At 37.8% G+C, this 24,518-nt stretch overlaps 1 protein-coding gene across 2 annotated transcripts in view; it reads left to right on the forward strand.

Moving 5' to 3' along the window:
• OXSR1 (oxidative stress responsive 1) overlaps positions 1-24,518 on the forward strand; it is an 85,117-nt gene that overhangs the window by 53,839 nt on the left and 6,760 nt on the right. For both annotated transcript variants that reach the window (XM_018038247.1, XM_018038248.1), the window contains 9 exons: positions 1,416-1,525; positions 4,225-4,326; positions 6,707-6,840; positions 10,020-10,068; positions 10,693-10,758; positions 13,791-13,913; positions 17,526-17,561; positions 20,636-20,782; positions 22,385-22,449. In XM_018038247.1, the coding sequence (XP_017893736.1) occupies positions 1,416-1,525; positions 4,225-4,326; positions 6,707-6,840; positions 10,020-10,068; positions 10,693-10,758; positions 13,791-13,913; positions 17,526-17,561; positions 20,636-20,782; positions 22,385-22,449 (832 nt within the window). The remainder of the gene's footprint in view (positions 1-1,415; positions 1,526-4,224; positions 4,327-6,706; positions 6,841-10,019; positions 10,069-10,692; positions 10,759-13,790; positions 13,914-17,525; positions 17,562-20,635; positions 20,783-22,384; positions 22,450-24,518) is intronic.

A 24,518-nucleotide genomic window follows, 5' to 3' on the forward strand; every position in this document is an offset into this window, starting at 1 on the left:
TTGTACAATATGATCAAATGATTTTTGACAGGGGTATCAAGGCCATTCAGTGGGGAAGGAGTCTTCAACAAATGGTTCTGGGAAAACTAAATATCCCAATGCGAAAAAATGAATTTGGACCCTTATCTAACACAATATTCAAAAATTAACTGAAAATGGACTCTGATATAAAGACCTAAAACGGTAAAACTCTTAGAAAAAAACAGGGCACATGTTTCATGACATTGGATTTGGTAGTGATTTCTTAGATGTGACACCAAAGGTACAGGCAACAGAAGACAAAAAAATAGATTGAATTTCGTGATAATTTTAAAAATTTGTGCACTTAAAGACACTATCCACAGAGGAAGAAGGCAACCCACAGAGTGGGAGAAAATATTTGCAAATCATGTATCTGACAAGAGACTTACAATATCCAGAATATACAGAGAACTCCTTGAATTCAACAGCAACAACAAAGTCAATTTAAAAATGGATTTGAATAGACTTTTCTCCAAAGAAGATATGCAAATGTTCAGAAAGCACATGAAAAGATGCTCAGTATCACTAATCATCAGGGAAAAAAATACAAGTCAAAACTAGGAGGAGATAATAACACACCCATTAGGGTGGCTATTTATCAAAAAAATACAAAATAGCAAGGATGTGGAGAAATCAGAATCCTTGTTCACTATTGGTAGGGACATAAAATGGTAGAGTTCTTGTGGAAAACAGTATGGCAGTTCCTTAAATCAATTAAAAATAAAAATTCTGTATGATCCACCAGTTCCACTTCTGAATATATAAGCCCAAAGAACCTAAAGCAGGAATTGAAACAGCTTTCTGTACACTCATTTTCATAGCAGCATTACTTACAATGGCTAAAATAGGGAAGCAACTTAAGTGTCCATCAGTGGATGAATGTATACACAAAATGTGGTATGTACATACAATAAAATATCATTCAGCCTCCAAAGGAAGGAAATTCTGACACATGCTAGAACATGAGTGAACCTTGCAGATCTTGTGCTAAATAAAATAACTCTGTTATAGAAAGATAAATACTGTAGGTTCCACTTACATGGAATGCTTAGAGTAGTCAAAATTTTAGAGACAGAAAGTAGAATGGTTGTTGCCAGGGGCTGAGGAGTAGGGGCAATAAAAGTTATTGTTTAATTGATACAGAGTTCCAGTTTGGGAAGATGAAAAGAATGGATTGGAGCAAGGATGAAAATCTGGGGTGATGGTGTGTGGAGGTGGAGAGGAATAGAATGAGGAACCCATTAAGCTATGTGTTAATTTAGTCAAGAAGTTCAGCAGAAAGACGAGAAAAGGTCATACTATGTATGTAGGACCATAACTACGTTATATTATTTTCCTATGTATATATGTTAGTTACTGTACTTTTAATCCCCTGCTGTTATATTCTGTTTTAGACTTTGGAGTTAGTGCTTTTTTAGCAACTGGTGGTGACATTACTCGAAATAAAGTGAGAAAAACCTTTGTTGGAACCCCTTGCTGGATGGCGCCTGAAGTTATGGAACAGGTACTGGGTCTTTTGTCTTTTTACAGTGATTTGAGTTATTTTACAAAATTAAAAACTGAGCAGTGTTTGCTTTCGAGTGGTCTGCTAGGTTAGCTTTGGGAAACATGCCTCTGTCCCTTGTTTAAGACTTGGCATCATGCTTAAAAATAAACCCCAAACTCTAGAACTTAGCAAAGGACATATTAATCTCAAGATTTATACAAAGGCAACCTAAGGAATAGTATAATTAAGATTGATTTAATGGCAGTATCCTTAGTACAAGTTAAATGACCTGATCTTTCTACACATGGCTCTTGAAGGACTAGTTTTCCCCACATCCCTATTTCCTAGTTGTGTCAAACAGACTGCAGTTTATGTCGCTCATCCCATCAACCTTATGGAAGAAAACTCTGCTAATTCTAGAATCCAGAGCTCATATTTTGCTCCTTGTTTATTCTCTTTGTGGCATTGGAAACTGTTGACCTTTTCCCCTTTACTCACATCTTTCTTTTTTTTAATTGGAGGCTAATTACTTTACAGTATTGTAGTGGTTTTTGTCATACATTGACATGAATCAGCCATGGGTATACATGTGTCTCCCATTCTGAACCCTTCCTTCCCCATCCCATCCCTCAGGGTCATCCCAGTGCACCAGCCCTGGGCACCCTGTCTCATGCATCAAACCTGGGCTAGTGATCTATTTCACATATAATATACATGTTTCAATGCTATTCTCTCAAATCATCCCACCCTCGCCTTCTCCCACAGAGTCCAAAAGTCTGTCCTTTATATCTGTGTCTCTTTTGCTGTCTCACATATAGGGTTACTGTTACCATCTTTCTAAATCCCATATATATGCGTTAGTATACTGTATTGGTGTTTTTCTTTCTGACTGACTTCACTCTGTATAATAGGCTCCAGTTTCACCAACCTCATTAGAACTGATTCAAATGTATTCTTTTTAATGGCTGAGTAATACTCCATTGTGTATATGTACCACAACTTTCTTATCCATTCGTCTGCTGGTGGACATCTAGGTTGCTTCCATGTCCTGGCTATTATAAACAGTGCTGCGATAAACATTGGGGTACACGTGTCTCTTTCAGTTCTGGTTTCCTCGGTGTGTATACCCAGCAGTGGGATTGCTGGTTCATATGGCAGTTCTGTTTCCAGTTTTTTAAAGAATCTTCACACTGTTCTCCATAGTGGCTGTACTAGTTTGCATTCCCACCAAAAGTGTAAGAGGGTTCCCTTTTCTCCACATCCTCTCCAGCATTTATTGTTTGTAGGCTTTTTGATAGCAGCCATTCTGACTGGCATGCCCTTTACTCACATCTTTAGCTTCCTCATTCTCCTACTTACTAGGCCATTTTTCTGACTTCTCTCTGGCTTTCCTTCTACTGCTAAGCAACACTGTTTCCCAGCACCTCATCTCTAACTACACATACTCGCTGTTTCTGTCTCTACTTCCCACCTGTTCATTGTTCATTATTTATGAATTATATCCAGTTGAGTCTTGTTTTTTAAAATTGGGTAGGTATTCCAACTCCCTATAGATGAGTTACATAAATGTCTTATGTCAAACTCCGTATGTAGAACCGAATCTACTTTTCACTCTGTTGCAATGCCTGTATTGACCCTAGTGTGGGTCAAGACTTCCCACACTAGGGTTATGGAGATGGCTGAGCATGCAGGTACCTGACACTGGGCCTGATGAGATTGGCCGCAATTTATTATTTGCTTGTACGCATACCTGGAGGCAGAGGATGCTGCATGCCTTACGGGTTTGCACTTAGGAAGGGAATGAACAGTTGCTACAGGAGACAGGCTTTGTAGTATCAAGAAAGTGATGTGCCCTTTGGTTTCCTTGTGAAGGTAAGTCTGGCAGGGAGCAGAAACCTGCTACTCAGGAATAAACAGGAACTGTACCTGATCGTTTGATAAGCAGGGCTTGGGGCCTAGGGCACATCTCCTTGGGAGGATAGTGGGGTAGGGAACTTTCACTTAGGTCATTACAGGTCCTTCTGTTTACCCCATGTTGAGGCAGTATGTAACATGGAGCTTTAATTTTAGGTTTCAAACCATACACTCCCAAATCCCGTTTCTGCTCCTAGATTGCTTAGGATAGAAAGTTAAAATATTTAGTTCTATAACATACTGGTGACAGTATAGAGGAGAGAAATTTGGCAACATATTCACACTAGCAACTTTAAAAGTATTTTTACCCTTGTAATTTTTTTCACTCCAGAAATTAAGGTGATAAAATAATACTGTAACATAGGAAATTTGGAAAACAAAAGACTGCCAAACCTTTATTTTTGTTCTAGGTCTTTCTGGTTTTTTCTTTAATAGATGGTATACCTGTTTGTAATAGTATCAAAACTTTTGAAGAATTTTGTAATCCTCTTTCTTAAGTGCTTTCTCATATTATATCATAAAGTGGTTTTCCATATTTTCACATAGGATTCATTAATATTGCTTTTAGTTGAATGTACAATGTTTCTCTAAGTGAATATACAATATTTAACCATTTCCCCAATGATGCCGGACATTCATTCCATTTTTTCTTTTTTTCGCCTACCAAGTAAATTTAGCTTTTGCCAACTTTAGATTATATTTTATCGGCTTAAAGTCTGTGGTTCTTGATACATATTAGAAGCTATCTTGAAAGTGCTCCTGGGTGGTAAAAGTAATCTTGTACATCTCTCTGTTCTGTCCAGGTTCGTGGTTATGATTTCAAAGCTGACATCTGGAGTTTTGGGATCACAGCCATTGAACTGGCCACGGGGGCAGCTCCTTATCATAAGTACCCGCCAATGAAGGTGAGGCTTCTATCCATAATACTCTCCCAGCTCATGTCTCAGTTCCCTGTCAGAGGCTTACCTCATTTGACTTTTTTTTATAAGAATTACGTAGATTTATTAGTATATGAACAAGTATTTTTATATTAAAAAGCACTATATGAATGTAAGAGTTTATAAAAATAGTAATTGTCCTCATTTACAGTAACTCAGCCATTCATATTAGCATTTTATCCTCCACTTGCATGTAAGTAACACACATAGCTGGCGCTCTTGTGTTTGTGGGATCACTTGACATTCTTATCCATTGTATTCTGCCCTGCATTCCTTCTAGCTTCTTTAGCAGTTAGAATCTCTTCTAGGTATTTGGTATGTGACACTGGGTAGCTTTACATTGTAGCTGACCTTCTTATTTGATGACCCACCCACCATCTCCTGACTGTGTAACTAGTTCGATGTTTGGATCTAATCTGTCTCGTTTTGGTATGTGTTCCCCACAGTCACCTGTGTAGAGCAGCCACAGTGGGGGTGATGATCATTTCTACCTCTTAAGGTTGTTGGAACAGTTCCACGTTAATAGTAATTATTGTTAACATTCATTGAGTGCTCATCTGTGTCAGCCACGGTTTTTAAGTGCTTTTTATACGTTAGATCCATGCAAATTGTTCATGTGCCATACATATGTATTATTTTCTTTGTTATTGAATAGAAGTTTGCTTTGTGGTAAGACATTAAGCATCTTTTATTTAAAGGCCTGTTACATCCTGAAGAAGTGTGTGTGTGTGCTTAGTTGCTCAGTCATGTCCAACTCTTTATGATGCTATGGACTGTAGCACACCAGGTTCCTCTGTAGGATTATCCAGGCATGAATACTGGAGCGGGTTGCCATTTCCTACTCCAGGGGATCTTCTGACCCGGGGATTGAAACTGTGTCTCTCGCGTCTCCTGTATTGGCAGGCAGGTTCTTTACCAGTAGCACCACCTGGGAAGCCCCCATCCCGAGGGCAACCATTTTCATCTGTGTGACCCCTAAGTGAGAATATGCACATGAATTCTATTTGTCTGTTTGTAGCTCTAGCCGTTGTTTATAGTTTTGCTTGCCCGCTTTACAAAATGCCTTAAAATGGTGAGCACCATGTGAATTTTTGTCATAGTGATATTCATGTATCTATGTTCTTAGAGCACTTTAGAACCTTTAAAATGTTACTCTGTCCCCTTTAAGGCACTAAAAACATAGAGACAAAATCAGTAAGGATAGTATGAAAAACCTCTCTGTATGTCCATATTCAAAACATGTGTATATATTTTCTAACCTTTGTTTGATCGGTGAAAGGTTAGTTATACTTTAAGGCCTTGGTTTTTTCCTAAAGGTCAAGATTGCTAGGTGTAAATGAATATTCACAAGGCTTTGAAAAGGATTACTCTTTATAACTGTTAGGTGGAAGGCTGGTTTGAGGCCCAAGAAATGGCTTATTTTTGAAAAGAGGTCAGGGAGAAAGATAAGGTTTACTTTCTATTATTGTAGGCAGTGACTCCTAAAATTGTAGCCAGACATACACATGTTAATAACCTATTTGCTCAAAATGAGAAATACTTACAACCTTAGTAATCCCCTTTTAGTAAATATAAATTAAATCTGAATAGCAAATAATAATTCTGACGATAGCCTTTTAATTTTGGTTTTGACTTTGTGCTAAGAAAAATGGGTTATGCTTTTATTGAAAAGTCAAACAGTATAGAAAATCACCCCAAATTGCATCATATGAATAGGATAGGATGACTTCATATCCTATTCATAGCCTTCATATCCTTTGTTACTTATGTCTCTATGCGTCAAGATAGTGTGTTGCCGTGTAAGTGAAAGAAGGAAGAGATTCAGGATGGACAGTTGCTGCAGGGAAGGCAGGAAAAGCGCAAACTAAAACGGTTATAGCTTTGTTAACTAGGACATCATCAGTGATTTCTGTGATCGAAGTTTTTGACGAGTTCTGGGAAGAGAAGGCCAGGTTACAAGGGGTCAAGTTGAAAGAGAGCTATGAATAGGTAAAGTTGGCAAAGTCACACTCTTTAATTTTGCCATTTTTTTTTTTTTTTAAGTTTGCTGGTGTAAGAATTGGACAGAAGACATGAAGGAAAGATTTCAACTAAAGGACATACAATACAGTGCTGATACAGTTGAGCCTTTACAGGCACATTGCCTGGGAAGCCAACTGTCTATAGGATATTATTTATCTGGAAAACACCTAAATAGCTCTAGTTTCCAAACAACTGATCTAGACGTGAACTTTCAGATAATAAAATCTGCTCAGATGTTTGGAGGTTGTCTATATTGAAAAATTGTGGCCACAACATTTGATTACTGAATCTTCAGAAGTTTACATTATGTTGAAAATTCTCACAGGTTTTAATGCTGACACTGCAGAATGATCCTCCTTCTTTGGAAACTGGTGTTCAAGATAAAGAAATGCTGAAAAAATACGGAAAATCATTTAGAAAAATGATTTCATTGTGCCTTCAAAAAGATCCAGAAAAAAGGTAAAATATGAGATAAAGCTTATCCTCTTCATCTAATATATAAACCATTGGGGAAGGCTATGAATCACATGCATACATACATACATGTGCAGAGAATTCAAAAGAACTAAACTTAAACATTAGAAAAAATATACAGACCATTATACTAAATTGAAAATGAGTGAATTATATACTTTCTCCCTTCTTTTTAGTATACAGTGCACCCTAAATAGTTAAGCTGTTTCTTGGTTAATTTCTTTGAGTTATAAATGTATTTGTTAATGGGAGTTAGTGGGAGGGCTTATTTTTAATTTGCATTTAAGAGTTATAAATAAACCAGTATCTTAATGCTCTTTACGATTTTATTAACAGGAGAAATAGCAAATACTATATTTAATGTCAAATAGTCATACTTTCTTCCTTATTAGAAAGGTATTTTAGTTAAGTAGACCAAAAAATCAAAGAGCTTATTATTAACACTAGAAAGATTGAATGGCAGGTGAGTTAAGAAACATGGTCATCTAATGTATATATCTATGAACTAAACAGAAGCATAGAAGTTAAAGATTATTGCATATAATCTTTTATCTTTGAGGTCAGTCAAAACTCCTGATTTCTAACCTTGGGCCCTGTTCTCACTCTGTCTTCTTTATCTGTTTCACGTGGTATATAGACCACTCAGTTTTGTAGCACTAAAAGATTTTTAATTTTTATTTTTCTAAAGCTCAACAAAACTAAAAGGTTTGAATTGACTTCCTTGATCATGTCTTTAGTATATTAATGGGCTTCAAAATTTACTGTTGGAAATATTGGAAAGGGTAAGAAAAATAGGCAGCAAAGTTCAAACCTGTCGTTTCAGAACTTTTTTCCTCTTTCTTAACACACTGGTATTAAAACACAGGGAACAGTTTTGCTTCTGCCAGATTAGTTGACTGAAATTCTGAATTCTGAATTCTGTTACAAACACCTAGAAATTCTGGATAAATCTGTCAAACTTAAAATCACAAGAATAGAGATGAGCTTGTAATAAAGGGAGGTCTTCAGATGCCAGAATTAACAAGGAAGCCATAAATCCAAGAATTATAAACTCATCCTGTGGCTGCCTTCAGTGCGACACTGTTCAGTCTAGTAACCTACTGGTTTGGAGTTTTAACTTCCAAGTGGGGACTAAAAATGAGATACAGGGCCTACCCATATGGGGATTTTGAACTGAGATTTCTGCTTAAAGCTAGAACATTGATAAGTATGCATCCTGAGTGGAAGGTTAGATCAGAGAACAATAACAACAACAAAAATCTGTCATCACAGAAACACAACAGAAATCTTTCCTGAATAATCAAATCCTCTGACTTGGACACTCCGCAGGTTTACAGTCTGAATTTATACCCATATTATCCAGGAACCCACAGGATTAGAAAATAACAGTTATTACTAAGCCAGTTTTATTTCTGGCGGAAGCAATCAGAAACTGCACTGTTAGTCTACTTCCAAAACCCAGGTCCCTGCAATTCTTGCACTGAAGAGATCACGGTCCAGAATTACAAAACACACAGTGAAACCCCACACTGTGAACCGGAAGCAACATTCAAAGAAATAATGGCCAAGAATTTTCTGAATTGATGAACTATCTGTATTTTCAGGCTAAGGAATTATTGTCCTAGATTCCAAGCAGTATCCCTCTTTTTCCACTTGTATACATTGTCATGAAACTACTGGACACAAATACAAAGAGAAGGTCTTAAATGTGGCCAGAGAGAACAGATTACCTAACTGAGGAATAGCAGGCAGATGGACAAACCACTTCCCCAATAACAGCAGTTAAGGCCAGACACTATAGTGGAACAACGCTGAGAGAAAATAACTGTTAACCCAGAATTCCCTAATTCTCTAAATCTAGTCAAATTCATTCACCAGTAAGCATGAAATAATTTTAGTCAAAAATTGAGTTTTCCAGTCATGTTTTATCACATAAAGAACTCCTCTGGAGTGTATTATAGAAAGAAGGAAGTGAGCCCATAAGAAAGGAACAAATCATAAGAAACAGTGTTGGACAAACTGGTAAACATACTGAAATTGTGACTGAATGGAAAGTAGGAATGGTGACGTCTACTCTGAGCTTGCATAGCACTTCCACGTTTATTCTGTCTTTTGATTTCTGTGAGAATCCTCTGAGGCCCTGGTCCTCAGGCTTGAGTGCACTTTGGTATCACCTGGAGAGTTTTAAAAACTGCACCCAGGTTTGCCCCCACGGATTTTGCTGTAACTGTTACAGGGAACAGCCTGGGATTTTTTATATTTGTAAGATAGTTTATTTCTCTCTTGTGTGACAGTTCCCATCTGGTATGCCAATTGTATTCCAGGAGGGCAATACAAAACCCAGGCTACCTGCTGCCTTGTTCTTATATAGCTAGATTATGACCCTCATCTCTTTAGTTGAAAGGATTTTTTTTTTAAACTCCCAGATATTATAATGCACAGCCATGTTTAAGAACCACTGCTTTTAGGGATTTAGCCAGGTAATACTGAACCTTAGAGAAGTGACTTGTTCAGCGTTACATGGTAGGTATATGGTGTCAGTCAGGTCCAATTTCTTAAGTGTAGCATCGTTTATTCTTTATTCTCATACTAGTTTGTGAAGTTGACAACAATGCCTTTACTCAAATGAAGTAAGACTGCACAGTTAAGTTAAAAACTACATGTAAATTAAATTTGGAAACTATACATTGCTCTTAGAATCTTCAGTTTTTTAAAGGAAATTGTGAAATTATTTTTTAAGAATATGTAATTACCTAAGTTGAAGACTTACAGGTGATTATGTGGCAAGAAGCACAGTTCTTGATTTGTCAGTTTAAATGTATATTTTTTGCTTCTTTAAAGTAGATAAAGCCAACTTCGTGGGAAATAATATTAAATAGCAAATATATTGAAAGCCGTTAAGAAATCATGCTTCTAAAAGAAACATTTCACTAATGAATTTTTGCAAGAGCCTATAATAATTGTTATCAGAAAACTTCTATTTGAGTTTTTAATTCTGTTCGGTGCTTGTACTGAGCTTTTCCTTTTTGGTTTTTAGCAGGTGAAGGACAGTGGAGTACACTGAGTTTTTATCTTGATGCTCAAGAAATCATGTTTTCATTTTTGAAGATGAAAACCCACATTCCAGTTCAATTAACTATAAAAACTTTCTTTTCTGGTTTTAGACCAACAGCAGCAGAACTGTTAAGGCACAAGTTTTTCCAGAAAGCCAAGGTAGGACATTCTAACTTGGTTTCATGTATTCAGATGATCCTCCTCAAACACCTACATTAGGTTCACTGTTCAGAGGTTGCATTGCCTTCAGATGATTATTTCTGGAAGAATGATGGTAGGTCAAATAATTGCTGGGGCCATTATTTGGACAGTCTTTCATATATAAGATAATTCTATAAATTAATTTAAGTGTCAGGTAAAACTTAAAAAACAGGAAAAATTAATATTACCACTATAAATAAAATCTGTGGAAAATTCTGTGAAATATACTGAACTCTCATTTTAGGGTTTACTACTGAATTAGTAAACATCTCATTTCCCAAAGATATGGGATAAATAGGATATTATTATAGTTGGGAAATGTGGGACCACAACCCCAAAGGACGTATATTAAAGCAAACTTTTCATAGATGGTGGTTCATGCAATACATTAAAGCTTTGTCTCAATTTATAAAGTCATGGTAGTATTATACTAAAGGATCTTCAGAATGAAAGAATAGAAGCTTTTCTCAGACTTTATAAAAACAGTTACTATATCACATTAATTGTGGTGAATATTTCTGTGTCAATTTTTTTGTTTAGTAAAAACTTCTTATAAAAAGCAAACTTATTTTTCCTCTCCAGAACAAAGAGTTTCTTCAAGAAAAAATATTGCAGAGAGCACCAACCATTTCTGAAAGAGCTAAAAAGGTAAATGTGGATTTAACTCAGTTTTTCTGAGAAATTAGAAGTTTTACTTTTACGTTTTGAAAGTGTATTTGACTAATGCTGTGTTAACAGTATGAATATTACTCATTTTCTTTCAGTCTTTTCTTCAGCATGCTTGATATATTCTTTTAGCAATAGTCTGTGCCTCAGTAGTACTCTGCTTTCAACTGGAATGAAAAAGTATGGTACATAATTAATTAATTCTAAATTGTGTTAATCACTGTTTGCAACTACCAGAGTGAGTTGGGAAGTTGGGAAGTTTCTTTCCACCGTATAGAAACAGTGAAGACACCACTTCACACCCACCTGAATAACTATAACAAAAAAGACAGACAACAGCAAGTATTGATAGAGATGTGGAGAAACTGGAATCGTCACACATTACTGATGGAAATGGAAGATGGTGTGGTCACTTTTGTGGCAGTTACTGAGCAAAGTTACTGTATGACCCAGCCAAGTCTACTCCTAGCCATACCCAAGAGAATTGAAGATCTGTACACATAAAAACATGTACATGAATGTTCATGGAAGTATTATTCATAGCTAAAGTGTAGAAACAAACTGAAGGTCCATCTACTGATAAATGGATATATAAAATGTCATGAACCGATAGAATGGACTATTATCCAGCATTAATAAGGAATGAAGTACTGATATGTGCCATAACATGGATGTTCCTTTAAAACATTGTGCTAACTGAAAGAGATATTCTGTGATTCTACTTATGTGAAATATCCTTCTGGAAGCAAACGTAGAGAGACAGAAAGTAGATTACTGATTGCCTGGGACTTGAGCAGATTGTAAGGGAGTGGGTAGGACTGCTAATGGGTATGGGATGTTTTGTGGGAAGTGGAGAGAGTGATGAAAATGATTGAAATTTGTTTGTATAGATGGTTTTTCAACTCTGAACATACTAAAAATCATTGGATTGTAATACCTTGAATGGATCAATGTTATATGAATTATGTCTTAGCTGTTAATTTAAGAAAAGAAGCATTTAGAGAATGGCACTACCACCAGCAAAAGGCTCTTGGGAATTGAAAACATTATAGAAAAAATTAAAAAATTCATTACAAAGATTTTAGGGTAAAGTTGAGGACATTTTCCAGAAAATAGAGCCAAAAAGCCAAGATACAGAAAAGATGAGAACATTAGAGGATTAGTTGAAAAGGCTCAACGTTTAAGTAAAAAGAATTCCAGAAAAGGAAAACTGAGAAAAGCAGAAGAAATGATATCACTGAAAAATTATTCAAGAATAATTTCATGAATTTCCAGTTTGAAAGAGCTCAAGTAGCCAGCACAATGAATGGAAATAGATCAACACTAAAGCACATTACCACGGTAGCTCAGAATGTTGTTGCTGTTGTTCAGTCACCCAGTTATGTCCAACTCTTTATGACCCCATGAACTGCAGCACACCAGGCCTCCCTGTCCCTCACCATCTCCTAAAGTTTGCCCTAGTTCATGTTCATTGCATCGGCTCAGAACACTGGAGGTGAAAAGATCCTGTAGCCTTCCAGACAACAGGGAAAGGTTACAGTTAGAATCAACAGTCATAAGGACCTCAGTAGCATCTCTGGAAGCCACATCACAATGGAGCTTTACGTTGAACATTAGGGGAAAAAAATGTTTTCTAACCCAAAATTGTTTTCTTTTTTTACTAGGCAAACTATTAAGTGGAGTGTGGGAATGGAATCAAATTACGTTCAGAAATGCACAGCTTTAGTAAATAGACCAGGCTAATAGTAGAGTAAGTGCTTAAAGTAAGAATAGGGGAGTCATGTGATTGAGGAAGCATAGTGTCAGTCTGATGGAACAGATCGCGGGGCTCTGGTGAGAGGCTTCCTCGAGAAGATGACACTGATGAATACCTAATGTATATGAATATGGTGAGAGGAGGTTTACATAATAGAGAATCTGGGGATAAATATGACAAGTAAGAAATAAACAGGACTTCCCTAGTAGTCCAGTGATTAAGAATCCACCTACCAATGCAGGGGACAGGGTTTGATCCCTGGTCCAGGAAGATTCCAGATGCCATGGGCCAACTAAGCTCACGTGCTGCACCTACTCAGCCCACACTTCAGAGCCTGTGCTCCGCATCAGAAGTCCACACACTGCAACTAGAGAATATCCCCCCCCTCCTCGCTGCAATTTGAGAAAGGCCACATGCAGCAACAGAGACCAAAAAATAAGTAACTTTTTTTAAAGAAAGAAAGCAAATGTTAACTCCAGGGGAAATAAAAAAGTTCTACAGGAAAGAAAAGTAATTGTAATATATATGGTTCAACCATATAGTTTATATAATCATGTTATATAAACAATTGATTTACCCAGAATTGCAGTGTATCTTGAAAAAAGAGTAGGGAATTAATAATAAGGTTAAATTCTCATCTTCTGTAGCAAGAAGTCAATAGATAATTTCTAAAACCAGGAAATCAAGGGTTAATAATAAGAACAGATTACTCAGAGAGATGAATATATATACATTCTAAAAGAATAAGCTAAAATGAATTGAAAGTGGTTGCCTGTGGGGGAAGAAGATGAAAGTTAGGGGACTGCTCTTTTTCTTAATATTTGCACAGCTGTAGTCCTCTTGAACCGACATAAATTGTGATTCTAAAAGTTAAAATTGAAAAAAAACCCATAATCTTCTTTATCTTGAACTTATTTATTTGGGGCTTAAACTGCCCCCATTTTTTCTTGATGTCTGAAGATATGAAGCCATTACTCAGATTTCATCTGACTTCACATAAGAGGGATTTGGATGATGTGCAGGCTCAGACTATCAAAGTACAGGGAAAGTCAGTGGTTGTGAGTAAAGACAAATAGTGGAGATTAGGAACAGAAAGCAAGTGAAGCATGGTGGATGTGACTTTATATGGGAAAACTTATTTATGGGGAAAATTATCTACTTACGGTGTTGAAGTAATAGAGAGAGAAATATGACTGACTTTTCTATACCATAAGTGTCAAACACTCCCACAGTCCATGTCTCTCTTCCTAATGAGCAGGTTCGGAGAGTACCAGGCTCCAGTGGCCGTCTTCACAAGACGGAAGACGGTGGCTGGGAGTGGAGTGATGATGAATTTGATGAAGAAAGTGAGGAAGGAAAAGCAGCAATTTCACAACTCAGGGTATGTTTTGTTAAACTATATGCTTTAGCTATAGAGTTCTGTCTTACTGTCTGAAGCCTCTTAGATAATACTATATTCTGTGGTTCTGTTCAGCTTAACCAGCTAAAATATAAAAAAACACAGACAGAATATTTTGAACACTTTATTAACAACAGGAGCCCAAGTAAATCTCCATGGAGAGGGGGACTGAAATATCAGTTTTACTGTGATAATATTTAGGGTATATGAAACTGAACTAAATTGAGAAGTGAGAACTATAATGTCTGAGATGAAAGTACGCTAGATTGGATTAATGGCTGATTAGACATTTCAGAAGAAAAGATTAGTGAACTTGAAAGCCTAACAGTTGAAACCTAGTCCCTAAAATTTGTTAACCTTCTATCTGAAGAGGAGCAGTGTACCTTATTTTCGTTTTGTATATCCTGGATGGTGTGTGAGTGTGTTAGTTTTTGCTGGAAATAGACACCAAGACATGAAGTGAGCAAATAACGTTTGAAAAATGGCACTGATAGACTTGCTAAATTCAGGGTTGCCACAAATCTTCAGTTTGTAAAACAAACTATGATATCTACAAAGTGCGGTAAAGAAAGCATAGTGCAGTAAAATGAGATGGGCTAACTTTGACTGATTTTAAGATTATTTTCTTTATGAATGGTTTTGAGCAATTTGATTATGATATACCTAGATTTTTTCCCCCCACATTTCATATTTAGGGTTTATTGAGCTTCTTGAATCTTTGGGTTTAGAGTGTTTTTTAAGTTTGGAAAGTTCTCAGCTATCGTATTTTCAAATAGTTTTTTCTGTCCTTCCATCTTGAAGAGTCAGATAACATGTATATTAGGCTTAAAGTTGTCTGACTGTTCACTGATCTTTTCACTTTTAAAAATTCTTTTTCCCTCAGTTTCATTTTGCATGGTTTCTGTTGCTAGCCTGTTCATTATTCTTTCCTTCTGCAGTGTTAATCTGCTACTAATGCCATGCAATCTCTTTTTCATCTCAGACATAATGCTAGAATTGTGGTTTGGTGTTTGGTTTGGTTGTTAGATACTTAAAATTTGATTTAAGTGTTTGATTTTGTATCTTCCATGTCTCTGCTTAACTTTTTGAAGTTACATAATATAATTATTTTAATGTCCTTCTCAGCTGATTCTAACATCCAGGTCAGTTTGGGGGCTGCTTTGGTTGTTTATTCTTTTCATTGTGGCTTGAAAGTGTTTTCCCAAGTTGAGTAAATAAAAGTAAAAAATGAAATCAGATAAAATTTGATAGAGTACCAGGAAGGAGACAGTTATCCAGAGAAAGAAGCTTAGAGCTTCCCTTTTGAGTACTTAGCAGAATACTTATCGATTACTGTATGTGAAAAACTACCCATGTGGAGAACAGTGCCCAGCACTCACACAGCCAGAAACAGTGGCCAGACTGGAGAAATTTAAAATTCACAGGGCATTCAGTAGACTTCTCAGTAATGGGGTATAATATATTGGCCTAGATACTGAACACTGCTCCAGACCCAACTAAAACGCATCAAAGCAGGATACAGAAGGATTAAACTGTTTCCAGCTGCTTAACTGTATTCTAGAACAAAGCATCAAGATTCATAGAAATACAAAATTAGCATCATGCAACAAGGTGAAATTCAGTGTCCGGCGTCTAATCGAAGATTACAAGTATGCAGTGTGCCAGGAAAACAGTAGGAGTAAGCACACTTTATGCTCAGCTCTTGGTTTTAAATCCTATGCCCTACTAAAAGAACAAAGGCTCACTGGAGAAATGGCTGATTCCACAGCTTACACAGGGGAAATATAAGATAAATCTGGGATATCTTGTTTTGACAGAAAAGGTTTTTTTATTTTTAATATATGAGCCAAGTTGAAGGAGCTCCCACTAGCCAAATTAGGGAGAATTTAACCATCAACATCATAAAGTGTAGAAATAATTATAAATCATTAAAAGAATAGGAGTCAGTAGAGCCCATACAAATAATACATAGATATAAACAAATGGGGAGAAAATGATGATTTTTCATTACAGTAAACTGCCAGTGGTGGTAAATGTAGGAGTGGATGGGGAAATTCATCCTTTTATAGCCATCATAAAGCAATCATAAAGATCATCAGTGGGTGCTAAACACATGGGAAATCTTTGATGAACAGGCTATTTACGTGGTCTTCTAGTATCTCTCCATAGATTGCCTATTAGTTACAAGGGGAAAAATAGCTACTGCCTACCTGAGAAATCAGAAAATGCCTTGACTCAGTGATAAAAATTAACATCACTAATAAGGATCACAGGGTACATGAGAGTCTCTAAAACACAATACCATAAGAAGATAATCACTATGTAGAATTGATTTCAGTCTAAATCATGAAGAAAGATCAGAGCACAAATTAGGAGCAGTCTATTCAGAATATATACTAGGCAGGGGAAATGATTATGTGTCAGATAAGATCTAGAGAGACGCGATGACTGACTGCAGTACATGATCCTAGACAGAATCTTATACTAGAAAAACAAAGGCCCTAAAGGACAGTAGGAAGTCTTTGGAAAAGCTGTATTACGTGTAGTTAATTAAAGCATTATTGTTAAATTTACTGAAATCGATAATTTTAGTAGAGTGAAGTTGTGTGACAGAATATTCCTATTCTTAAGTACACAACTATTCAGTTGTAAAGAGCCACGATTATATACAACTTATTCTCAAATGGTACAGGATTGATTAAATATATATAAAAAGAAAGAAAGTGAACACTAATAAAGCACATAAGGAGAAAGGCTAATATTGGATGAGTCTGGGTAAAGGGTATGGCAGTGTTCTTTGTATTATTCTTATTTTTACAATTTTTCTGTAAGTTTGAATTATTTCCAAACTAAGGGTTTTTTCTGTTGTTGTTGTTGGCATGTACTTGCTGTGATACCTTAGGTATTGCATGAACCTTGAATCTCCTTAATGGTAATGAAAAATTTAAAAACCTATTAATTGGCCTTGTAAGAAGTCCACATTCACATTTAGTAGAATTTAACATAAATTGAGTTTATTTAGAGATATGGTGTTGTTTTTTGTATTTTCCAGTGCTTAGATCCAGAATTACTGCTAATTTATGATTTACTAAATCAGTTTAACTTTAAATTTTCATATGGCAGGTTATAATTGGAATTTCAGTTTTGGCTCAGGTTTTCTTTACTGAAGTCCATAATCAGAATTATTCTGCTTTAAAAATATATTGGATAATTAGCTTGACTGTTTACATTTAGTATGAGAAATTACGCATGTAATATGTGGATGATTAGTAGAAAGGATTGTACTTTGAAGAATGTGACCTCCCTACTACCTGATAGTCCCTATATGTTTGCTATAAACTTCTGCTATAAAGTTCTGAAGTCTTAAAATACTATGAATATATTGATACATTATAGGCTAGCTGGACAAAGAATACAGTAATATCATTTTAGTTTTCTTTTTCCAGAAAACTCACTAGAGTTACCGATGATTTAATTATGGATCAGAATGAAATGGAGTTGACTTGCATTTCACCATTCCGTGCAGTTTTGGAACTGACTACAAGTAACCTGAGTTTTCAGTTAACAAGCCTCCTTTTTTTGTATTTCTTTTAGTCTCCCAGAGTGAAAGAATCATTAACAAATTCTGAGGTAAGTAGTTGTGATTGTTGAGTCATTAAAGTATATGTGCTTTTGTTTTGGTTTAAATGTTAAACACATTTTTTTGTATGTGCTTAAATAGGAATGGGGATTTATACTAGTCAAATAGTGTGAAAAGAAATCCTACTAAACAGACTCCTGTTAGGCTGACCTGCCTTATGCTCATTGCATACTCAGTCAAGTCGGACTCTTTGCTCCTTCAAGGACTGTGGCCTGCTAGGCTCAGGAGGAAACGACAACCCACTCCAGTATTCTTGCCTGGAAAATTCCATGGCCAGAGGAGCCTGTTGTTGTTCAGTCCTAAGTCGTGTCAGACTCCTGTCAACCCCGTGGACTGCAGCATACCAGATTTCCCTGTCCTCCGCTGTCCCCAGGTGTTTATTCAGATTCATGTCCATGGAGTCAGTGATGCTATCTGTCCATCTCATCCTCTGCTGGTCTCTTCTCTTTTTGCCTTCAATCTTTCCCAGCATCAGGGTCTTTTCCAATGAGTGGGCTCTTTGCATCAGGTAGCCAAAGTATTGGGACTTCAACAACCGTCCTTCCATATTAATAAAGTGTTAGTCACTCAGTCGTGTCTGACTCTTTGAGACCCTATGGACAGTAGCCTGCCAAGCAAGAATACTGGATTGGGTTGTCATTCCCTTCTCCAGGGGATCTTCCCAACCCAGGGATCGAACCCAGGTCTCCTGCCTTGGAGGCAGATTCTTTACCGTCTGAGCCACCAGAGAAGTCCGTATTAATAATAATTGGCATTTTCAAAACTAATCTTAAAGTTCTATTTTTCTATCAAAAATTAGAACCAGTAGGTAACTTGGTTTCCTCTCTGTGAAGTGCAGTGGACACAAAATTTTAATGCTTCCTTGTCTCCTTGATTTTGCTTATATAATAACAGCTATTAGATCTCTCATTGCCCTTTTAATTTTTTCTCTTTTAACTCAAAATTTTGGCCATTGCATTGATACTGTTTTCCCTATTAATTTATAATTTTGAATATGTTTAACTTGATTTTGTGTTCAACATTGGTCTTTTTTCCCCAAGTTACATAACTAAAATTTGTGAAATTTTCAAACATGCAAAATAATGTCTAATGTTATAAAACTTCACATTCATTTTGAAATGCATTTCAGATATGTTAAGGAACCATTGGTTGATTTTCTTTCTTTATAAGTAAAGGAGGGTCCCCAATATAGGAAAATGTCACTTCTAGAATTTCATAATATATACTTAAGTCTGTATATTGTGGTGCTATTTTGCTGGGCAAAGGAGATGGCATAGATATAGTTAAAAATAATATGATACAAAGAATTACTGTTCTGAAGAAGGAAAAAACAAAAAAGGACTACTGATACTTGCTACATCATGACTGACAGAAAAAACTGTGCTAAGAAGCCAGACACAAAAAGAGTGCATATTGTAAGATTTGGGCTATATGAAATGTCCACAAAAGACAAATTGATAGGCTGAAAGTAGATCAGTGGTTGCCTAAGACTAGATGTGGGAGCAAGAGTTCACTATAAATGGACACAGGAGAATTTTTTGAATTGATGGAAGTGCTGAAACCTGGTTGTAGAGATATTTATACAAGTATAAATTTTCTAAAAATCATTTGAGTTGTAGACCTAAATAGGTGGATTTAGTGGGATATAAATTTACACCTCAACTCATAAATTTCTCCAAGCCAGGCTTCAGCAATACGTGAACCATGAACTTCCAGATGTTCAAGCTGGTTTTAGAAAAGGCAGAGGAACCAGAAAAATATCTATTTCTTTTTTATTGACTACGCCAAAGCTTTTGACTGTGTGGATCACAATAAACTGTGGAAAATTCTGAAAGAGATGGGAATACCAGACCACCTGACCTGCCTCTTGAGAAGCCTGTATGCAGGTCAGGAAGCAACAGTTAGAACTGGACATGGAACATCAGACTGGTTCCAAATAGGAAAAGGAGTACGTCAAGGCTGTATATTGTCACCCTGCTTATTTAACTTACATGCAGAGTACATCATGAGAAACGCTGGGCTGGAGGAATCAGAAGCTGGAATCAAGATTGCCAGGAGAAATCTCAATACCTCAGATATGTAGATGACACCACCCTTATGGCAGAAAGTGAAGAAGAACCAAAGAGCCTCTTGATGAAAGTGAAAGAGAAGAGTGAAAAAGTTGGCTTACAGCTCAACATTCATAAGACTAAGATCATGGCATCCAGTCCCATCACTTCATGGGAAATAGATGAGGAAACAGTGAAAACCGTGGTTGACTTTATTTTTCTGGGCTCCAAAATCACTGCAGACGGTGATTGCAGCCATGAAATGAAAAGACGCTTACTCCTGGGAAGAAAAGTTATGACCAACCTAGACAGCATATTAAAAAGCAGAGACATGACTTTGTCCACAAAGATCTGTCCAGTCAAGGCTATGGTTTTTCCAGTGGTCATTTATGGATGTGAGAGTTGGACTATAAAGAAAGCTGAGCGCCGAAGAATTGATGCTTTTGAACTGCGGTGTTGGAGACGACTTTTGAGAGTCCCTTGGACTGGAACGAGATCCAACCAGTCCATCTTAAAGGAGATCAGTCCTGGGTGTTCATTGGTAGGATTGATGTTGAAGCTGAAACTTCAATACTTTGGCCACCTCATGTGGAGAGCTGACTTATTTGAAAAGACACTGATGCTGGGAAAGATTGAGGGCAGGAGGAGAAGGGGACGACAGAGGATGAGATGGCTGGATGGCATCACCGACTCGATAGACATGGGTTTGGTTGGACTCCGGGAGTTGGTGATGGACAGGGAGGCCTGGCATGCTGTGGTTCATGGGGTCACAAAGAGTCGGACACAACTGAGTGAATGAACTGACTGAAATTTACATCTCAAAAGTTCTTAAAAACAGAAAAGCATAGACATATTTGACTTCCATTTGAAAGAGGTGTACTGAGGTTGCAGAGATGGGCCAGTTCATACATAAGAACTGCTTTGAAAAGGTTGCCCCTCCTACACTGCTTGCCCATCAGCAGGCCCACCTCCCTCTCCTCTAAGCTTACACAGCGCTGCTTGTGTTTTTGTTACAGCTATTTTCCACAACTGATCCTGTGGGTACTTTACTCCAAGTTCCAGAACAGGTTTCTGCTCATCTACCTCAGCCAGCAGGGCCGACGGCTGCGCAACCCACTCAAGTCTCCCTGCCACCCACTGCAGAGCCAGCGATAGCAGCTCAGGTACAGCAGGGCCCGCTTTCTTCCATGGTCAGCCTTCTGGGTGGAGGAAGAAGGCGGAGGCTGGCGTGCAACACCACCTTGTGCACTAAGGATGATGTCCTGGTAGATTTTGAAACAAGTTAGAAATTCTGTTCTCACAGTTTCACATGTATGCAGATAAGAGAGTTTAACAAGGATCACACGGTTTGTTTTTTGAGCACCAGAGTAAGTTAATGATGGAAATATCCCAAACAGCAATAGTTTGGGGGATTGAAATTTCTTGTCAGCTTCCTTCCTGTCTTCTGGTCTCAATGCCTGCCCCCACCCCCAAAGGGAGCCACTCACAGGATATGCCACTGCTCGGCCTTACACACCTGAGGGACCACCTAGAGGGCTCCAGGAGTGCCACAGGAGGCTGGGCGAGACGCTTGCACACTGTCACGGCGAGACCTTCTCGTAACAGTGTCTGCTGCTTGGACAGTGGACCGAATGAGAAGGGCTCCCCTGTCTTGTCAGCTTTTTGTGATATCCTTATTCTGCTCAAGGTTAGAATGCAGCTGCCACTGAGGAGCACTGCCAGCTCTTCTGTCATCTTTGTTAATACTGTCTCCAAACCGTGGTTTTCCTGTGCTGCTCTTTTTAAGATACCTGTCAGTTTTGTGGGGTTGATTTTATTAAAATGCCATAAAGTGATGTGTGAATCCACCCAGTCAGGCGCATGTGACCTTATTGAATCAGAAGGCGCTGCGAGTGCTGAGGGAGTGAAGGCCCCCTGAGAACCGCCCCACCACTGCTGTGCAGCCACTACTCTTCCCCGGGAAAGCTCAGTACTGTCTGCAACATAGCCTGTGCTCCATGGCGAGAGTACAAGTTCAGAGTCTACACGTTTATTAAACAGTAGCAGTGTTTTTATTTTGTTTTTTCCTAAAATTCAGGTAGGAAAAAATAAAAATAGAAGGTCAGATGTTTTCATCTGCATCCCAGCAGTGCTCTGCCTTTGGAGACCACTGCTCTGAGTGCTTCCAGAGTCCTGACTGCATTTAACCTTTCCTTTGCCTAAGCTTTCCATTTCTGCCCATCATATGGGAAAGGAGATAGTCATCTTACGAAAACTGATGAAAAGATTGGATTCATTTTATAAACAGCCTAAATAGAATGTACATCCTCCAGTAAGCAAGGGACAGCTCTATGGTTTTCAGAGGATTAAAGATCTGGAACCTCCAGGTTGGGTGGTTTCCTGAGCAGCAGCCAGTTTAGGCCTTACTACAGATGTGTGGCCAATGGCAGGTTTTTTAAAGGGAAAATCCAGTGTCTTGTTCTTCACTCTTATAGAGGGGAACAGAGGTCTGAAAAACGCAAAATTGAAATGTGACTGTGTATGGCATTTCATGTAGGTTTGACAGTGATCTTTCCAATTGTGTTTGACTCAGACTGACATTCAGCTATTGCTGCTGCCTTAGGGTGCATGTGCTCCCACAGCAGGGAGTCCTGGGGACTAGGATGCCCACACCTGGAGATGAAGAAAATTGCTGCCACGTGGACAATTCATCTCTTAGACGAGCATCAGTCACCACCACACTCAATACTCCAGGCAATGACTTTATACCTTTCAATGCTTTTTAGGCTCTGTCTTCAGGAGCAGGTTCACAAGAAACCAAGATCCCAATCAGTCTAGTACTAAGATTACGGTAAGTAAGACATTTTGTTGTTGTTCTTTTCTGAATACTCTGAATGTGCTGATTTCTCTTTGGAAGTTACTCCTTCTCATAGTGCATGCCTGAGAGTAACTGGATAGAACTGTGTGTGTTTGCTCTCGGGTGTATTATTTCCCTCAGATATAATAGCAGTAGTGTGAGGATCTGAGTTACCATTGACTCATTCCTCTTTCCACATGTGAATTCGTAGTCATCTCAGTATGACCATAATTAGAGCAGAGGCAGCAAGACCTATTTGGGGAATGTTCTGGGGGTTTTTTGAACTAATTATTTATTTTTTGGAGAGGTGGTTAAAAGTCAGATTTTTATTTATTTTTTTGAACTTTTTTTGTATTGGGGTATATAGCCAATTAACAATGTTGTGATAATTTCAGATGAACAGCAAAGGGACTCAGCCATATGTATACATGGATATGCTCTTTCCCCAAACCACCCTCTCCCATGCAGGCTGCTACATAACATTGAACAGAGTTCCCTATGCTATACAATAAGTCCTTGTTGGTTATCCATTTTAAATATAGCAGTATGTCCATGTCAGTCCCAAACTCTGTTAAGTGTCCCTTTGGAAAATGTTTTGATTTTACCACTAGGAGCAATGAAATTATGCCATAAACCTGAAGAAAGCAGATTTAGCTACCTTTTCTTTACCTGGACCCAAATAGTTCTGAATCATACAATGTCTTGGTAATTTCATCCTATTTTTATTGTGTACAAAGAATACTACTTGTCTGTTTTAAAAATTTTGTTTTAAAATCTTAGATCAGTTAATAGTATGAAATATTACTTGACATATGCTTCAGAAGGGGAGAGGATGCTTGTAAGTGGTGCAGTTAGCTTTTTGAAGGGCGGTTTTTAATGGACTGTATTCCAGACTTGTTTATGGAAGAGGAGACTGGAGTCTTATTCTCATTGATGAAGATTTTGAAGTTCAGTTTAGCATATTGTTATCTTTGAAGGTGTTTGTACTTGGCATGACAGTCACATCACAAAAGTGATACTGAACATTTGACCTTAATTTTACTCATCTTTCAGAAAGAATAGATTGAACAATTACATATTAAGCCGACTAAGTACAGCACTATTAGCTATTGTGCTAAGATACTGAGAAAGGAGAAAATGAAATGCAATAATCAAGTCTGTGTTAGAAGTTGATTTTTATTAAGTACTTAACTGAACTAGCATAGCTAAAAGCAAGTTTTAGTAGTAGATATGCAGCGAAGTATAAGTCCATGTAGACAAGTGCAGAGAGGCAATGAGAGGGAGAAAATCCCTGTTGGGCAGGTTGTGCTGGATTTGGGGAGGTGTGCTTTAAGCACGATTTCAGTAGCATCAAGCATGTGTCAGATAGACCTAAGCCCTCCACATCATTAGGATAAAATGGATTTGGGTCCTAAGTGATCAGGCATGTCTGCCTTTATACATGGTATTCTAATTTCTCCATCTTTAATCAGAACCTCCAGGGAGCTTGGTTAATCTCAGTACTTGGTGTGGTGAGCGATCACTGTAACTATCCCTTGTCAGTCACATTTTAATCTCTGGAGCCTTCTACTAACTCTTCTGCCAGTATGGACCCCATTCCTGTCCCCGTCTTCTCTCCATTCCCAAAGCCTTCCTGTCCATTGCTATTGCTAAGTCACTTCAGTCGTGTCCGACTCCATGCAACCCCGTAGATGGCAGCCCACCAGGCTCCCCCATCCCTGGAATTCTCCATTACATCCTATCTAAAAAAAACGACTAGTATTTCTAAAGTTTCTCCTCATCCCAATCTGTATATTCTTTATCCTTCTCCTCTGAACCCCTGTGGAATTGAGGGCACATCACGTATTTCATTCTATGAGTCTGCTCAGACTGGTCCCCAGTAGTGCGCAAGGGGCTGTCCTCAGCAGAGGGCTGTGGGGGGCAGGAGTGGAGATAAGGAAGAAAAGAGCCGCCTCTGTCATTTTAGTCACACCTCCCTGTGCTCTTGCGTAGATTCCTCTTAGTTTAATAGGTCATCTTGTTGGGTGTAAGGATGAGAGTGGGCGTATATTGACCAGTGAAGG

This window comes from Capra hircus, chromosome 22 (genome assembly GCF_001704415.2).
Source record: "Capra hircus breed San Clemente chromosome 22, ASM170441v1, whole genome shotgun sequence".
Classification (NCBI taxonomy): Eukaryota; Metazoa; Chordata; class Mammalia; order Artiodactyla; family Bovidae; genus Capra; species Capra hircus.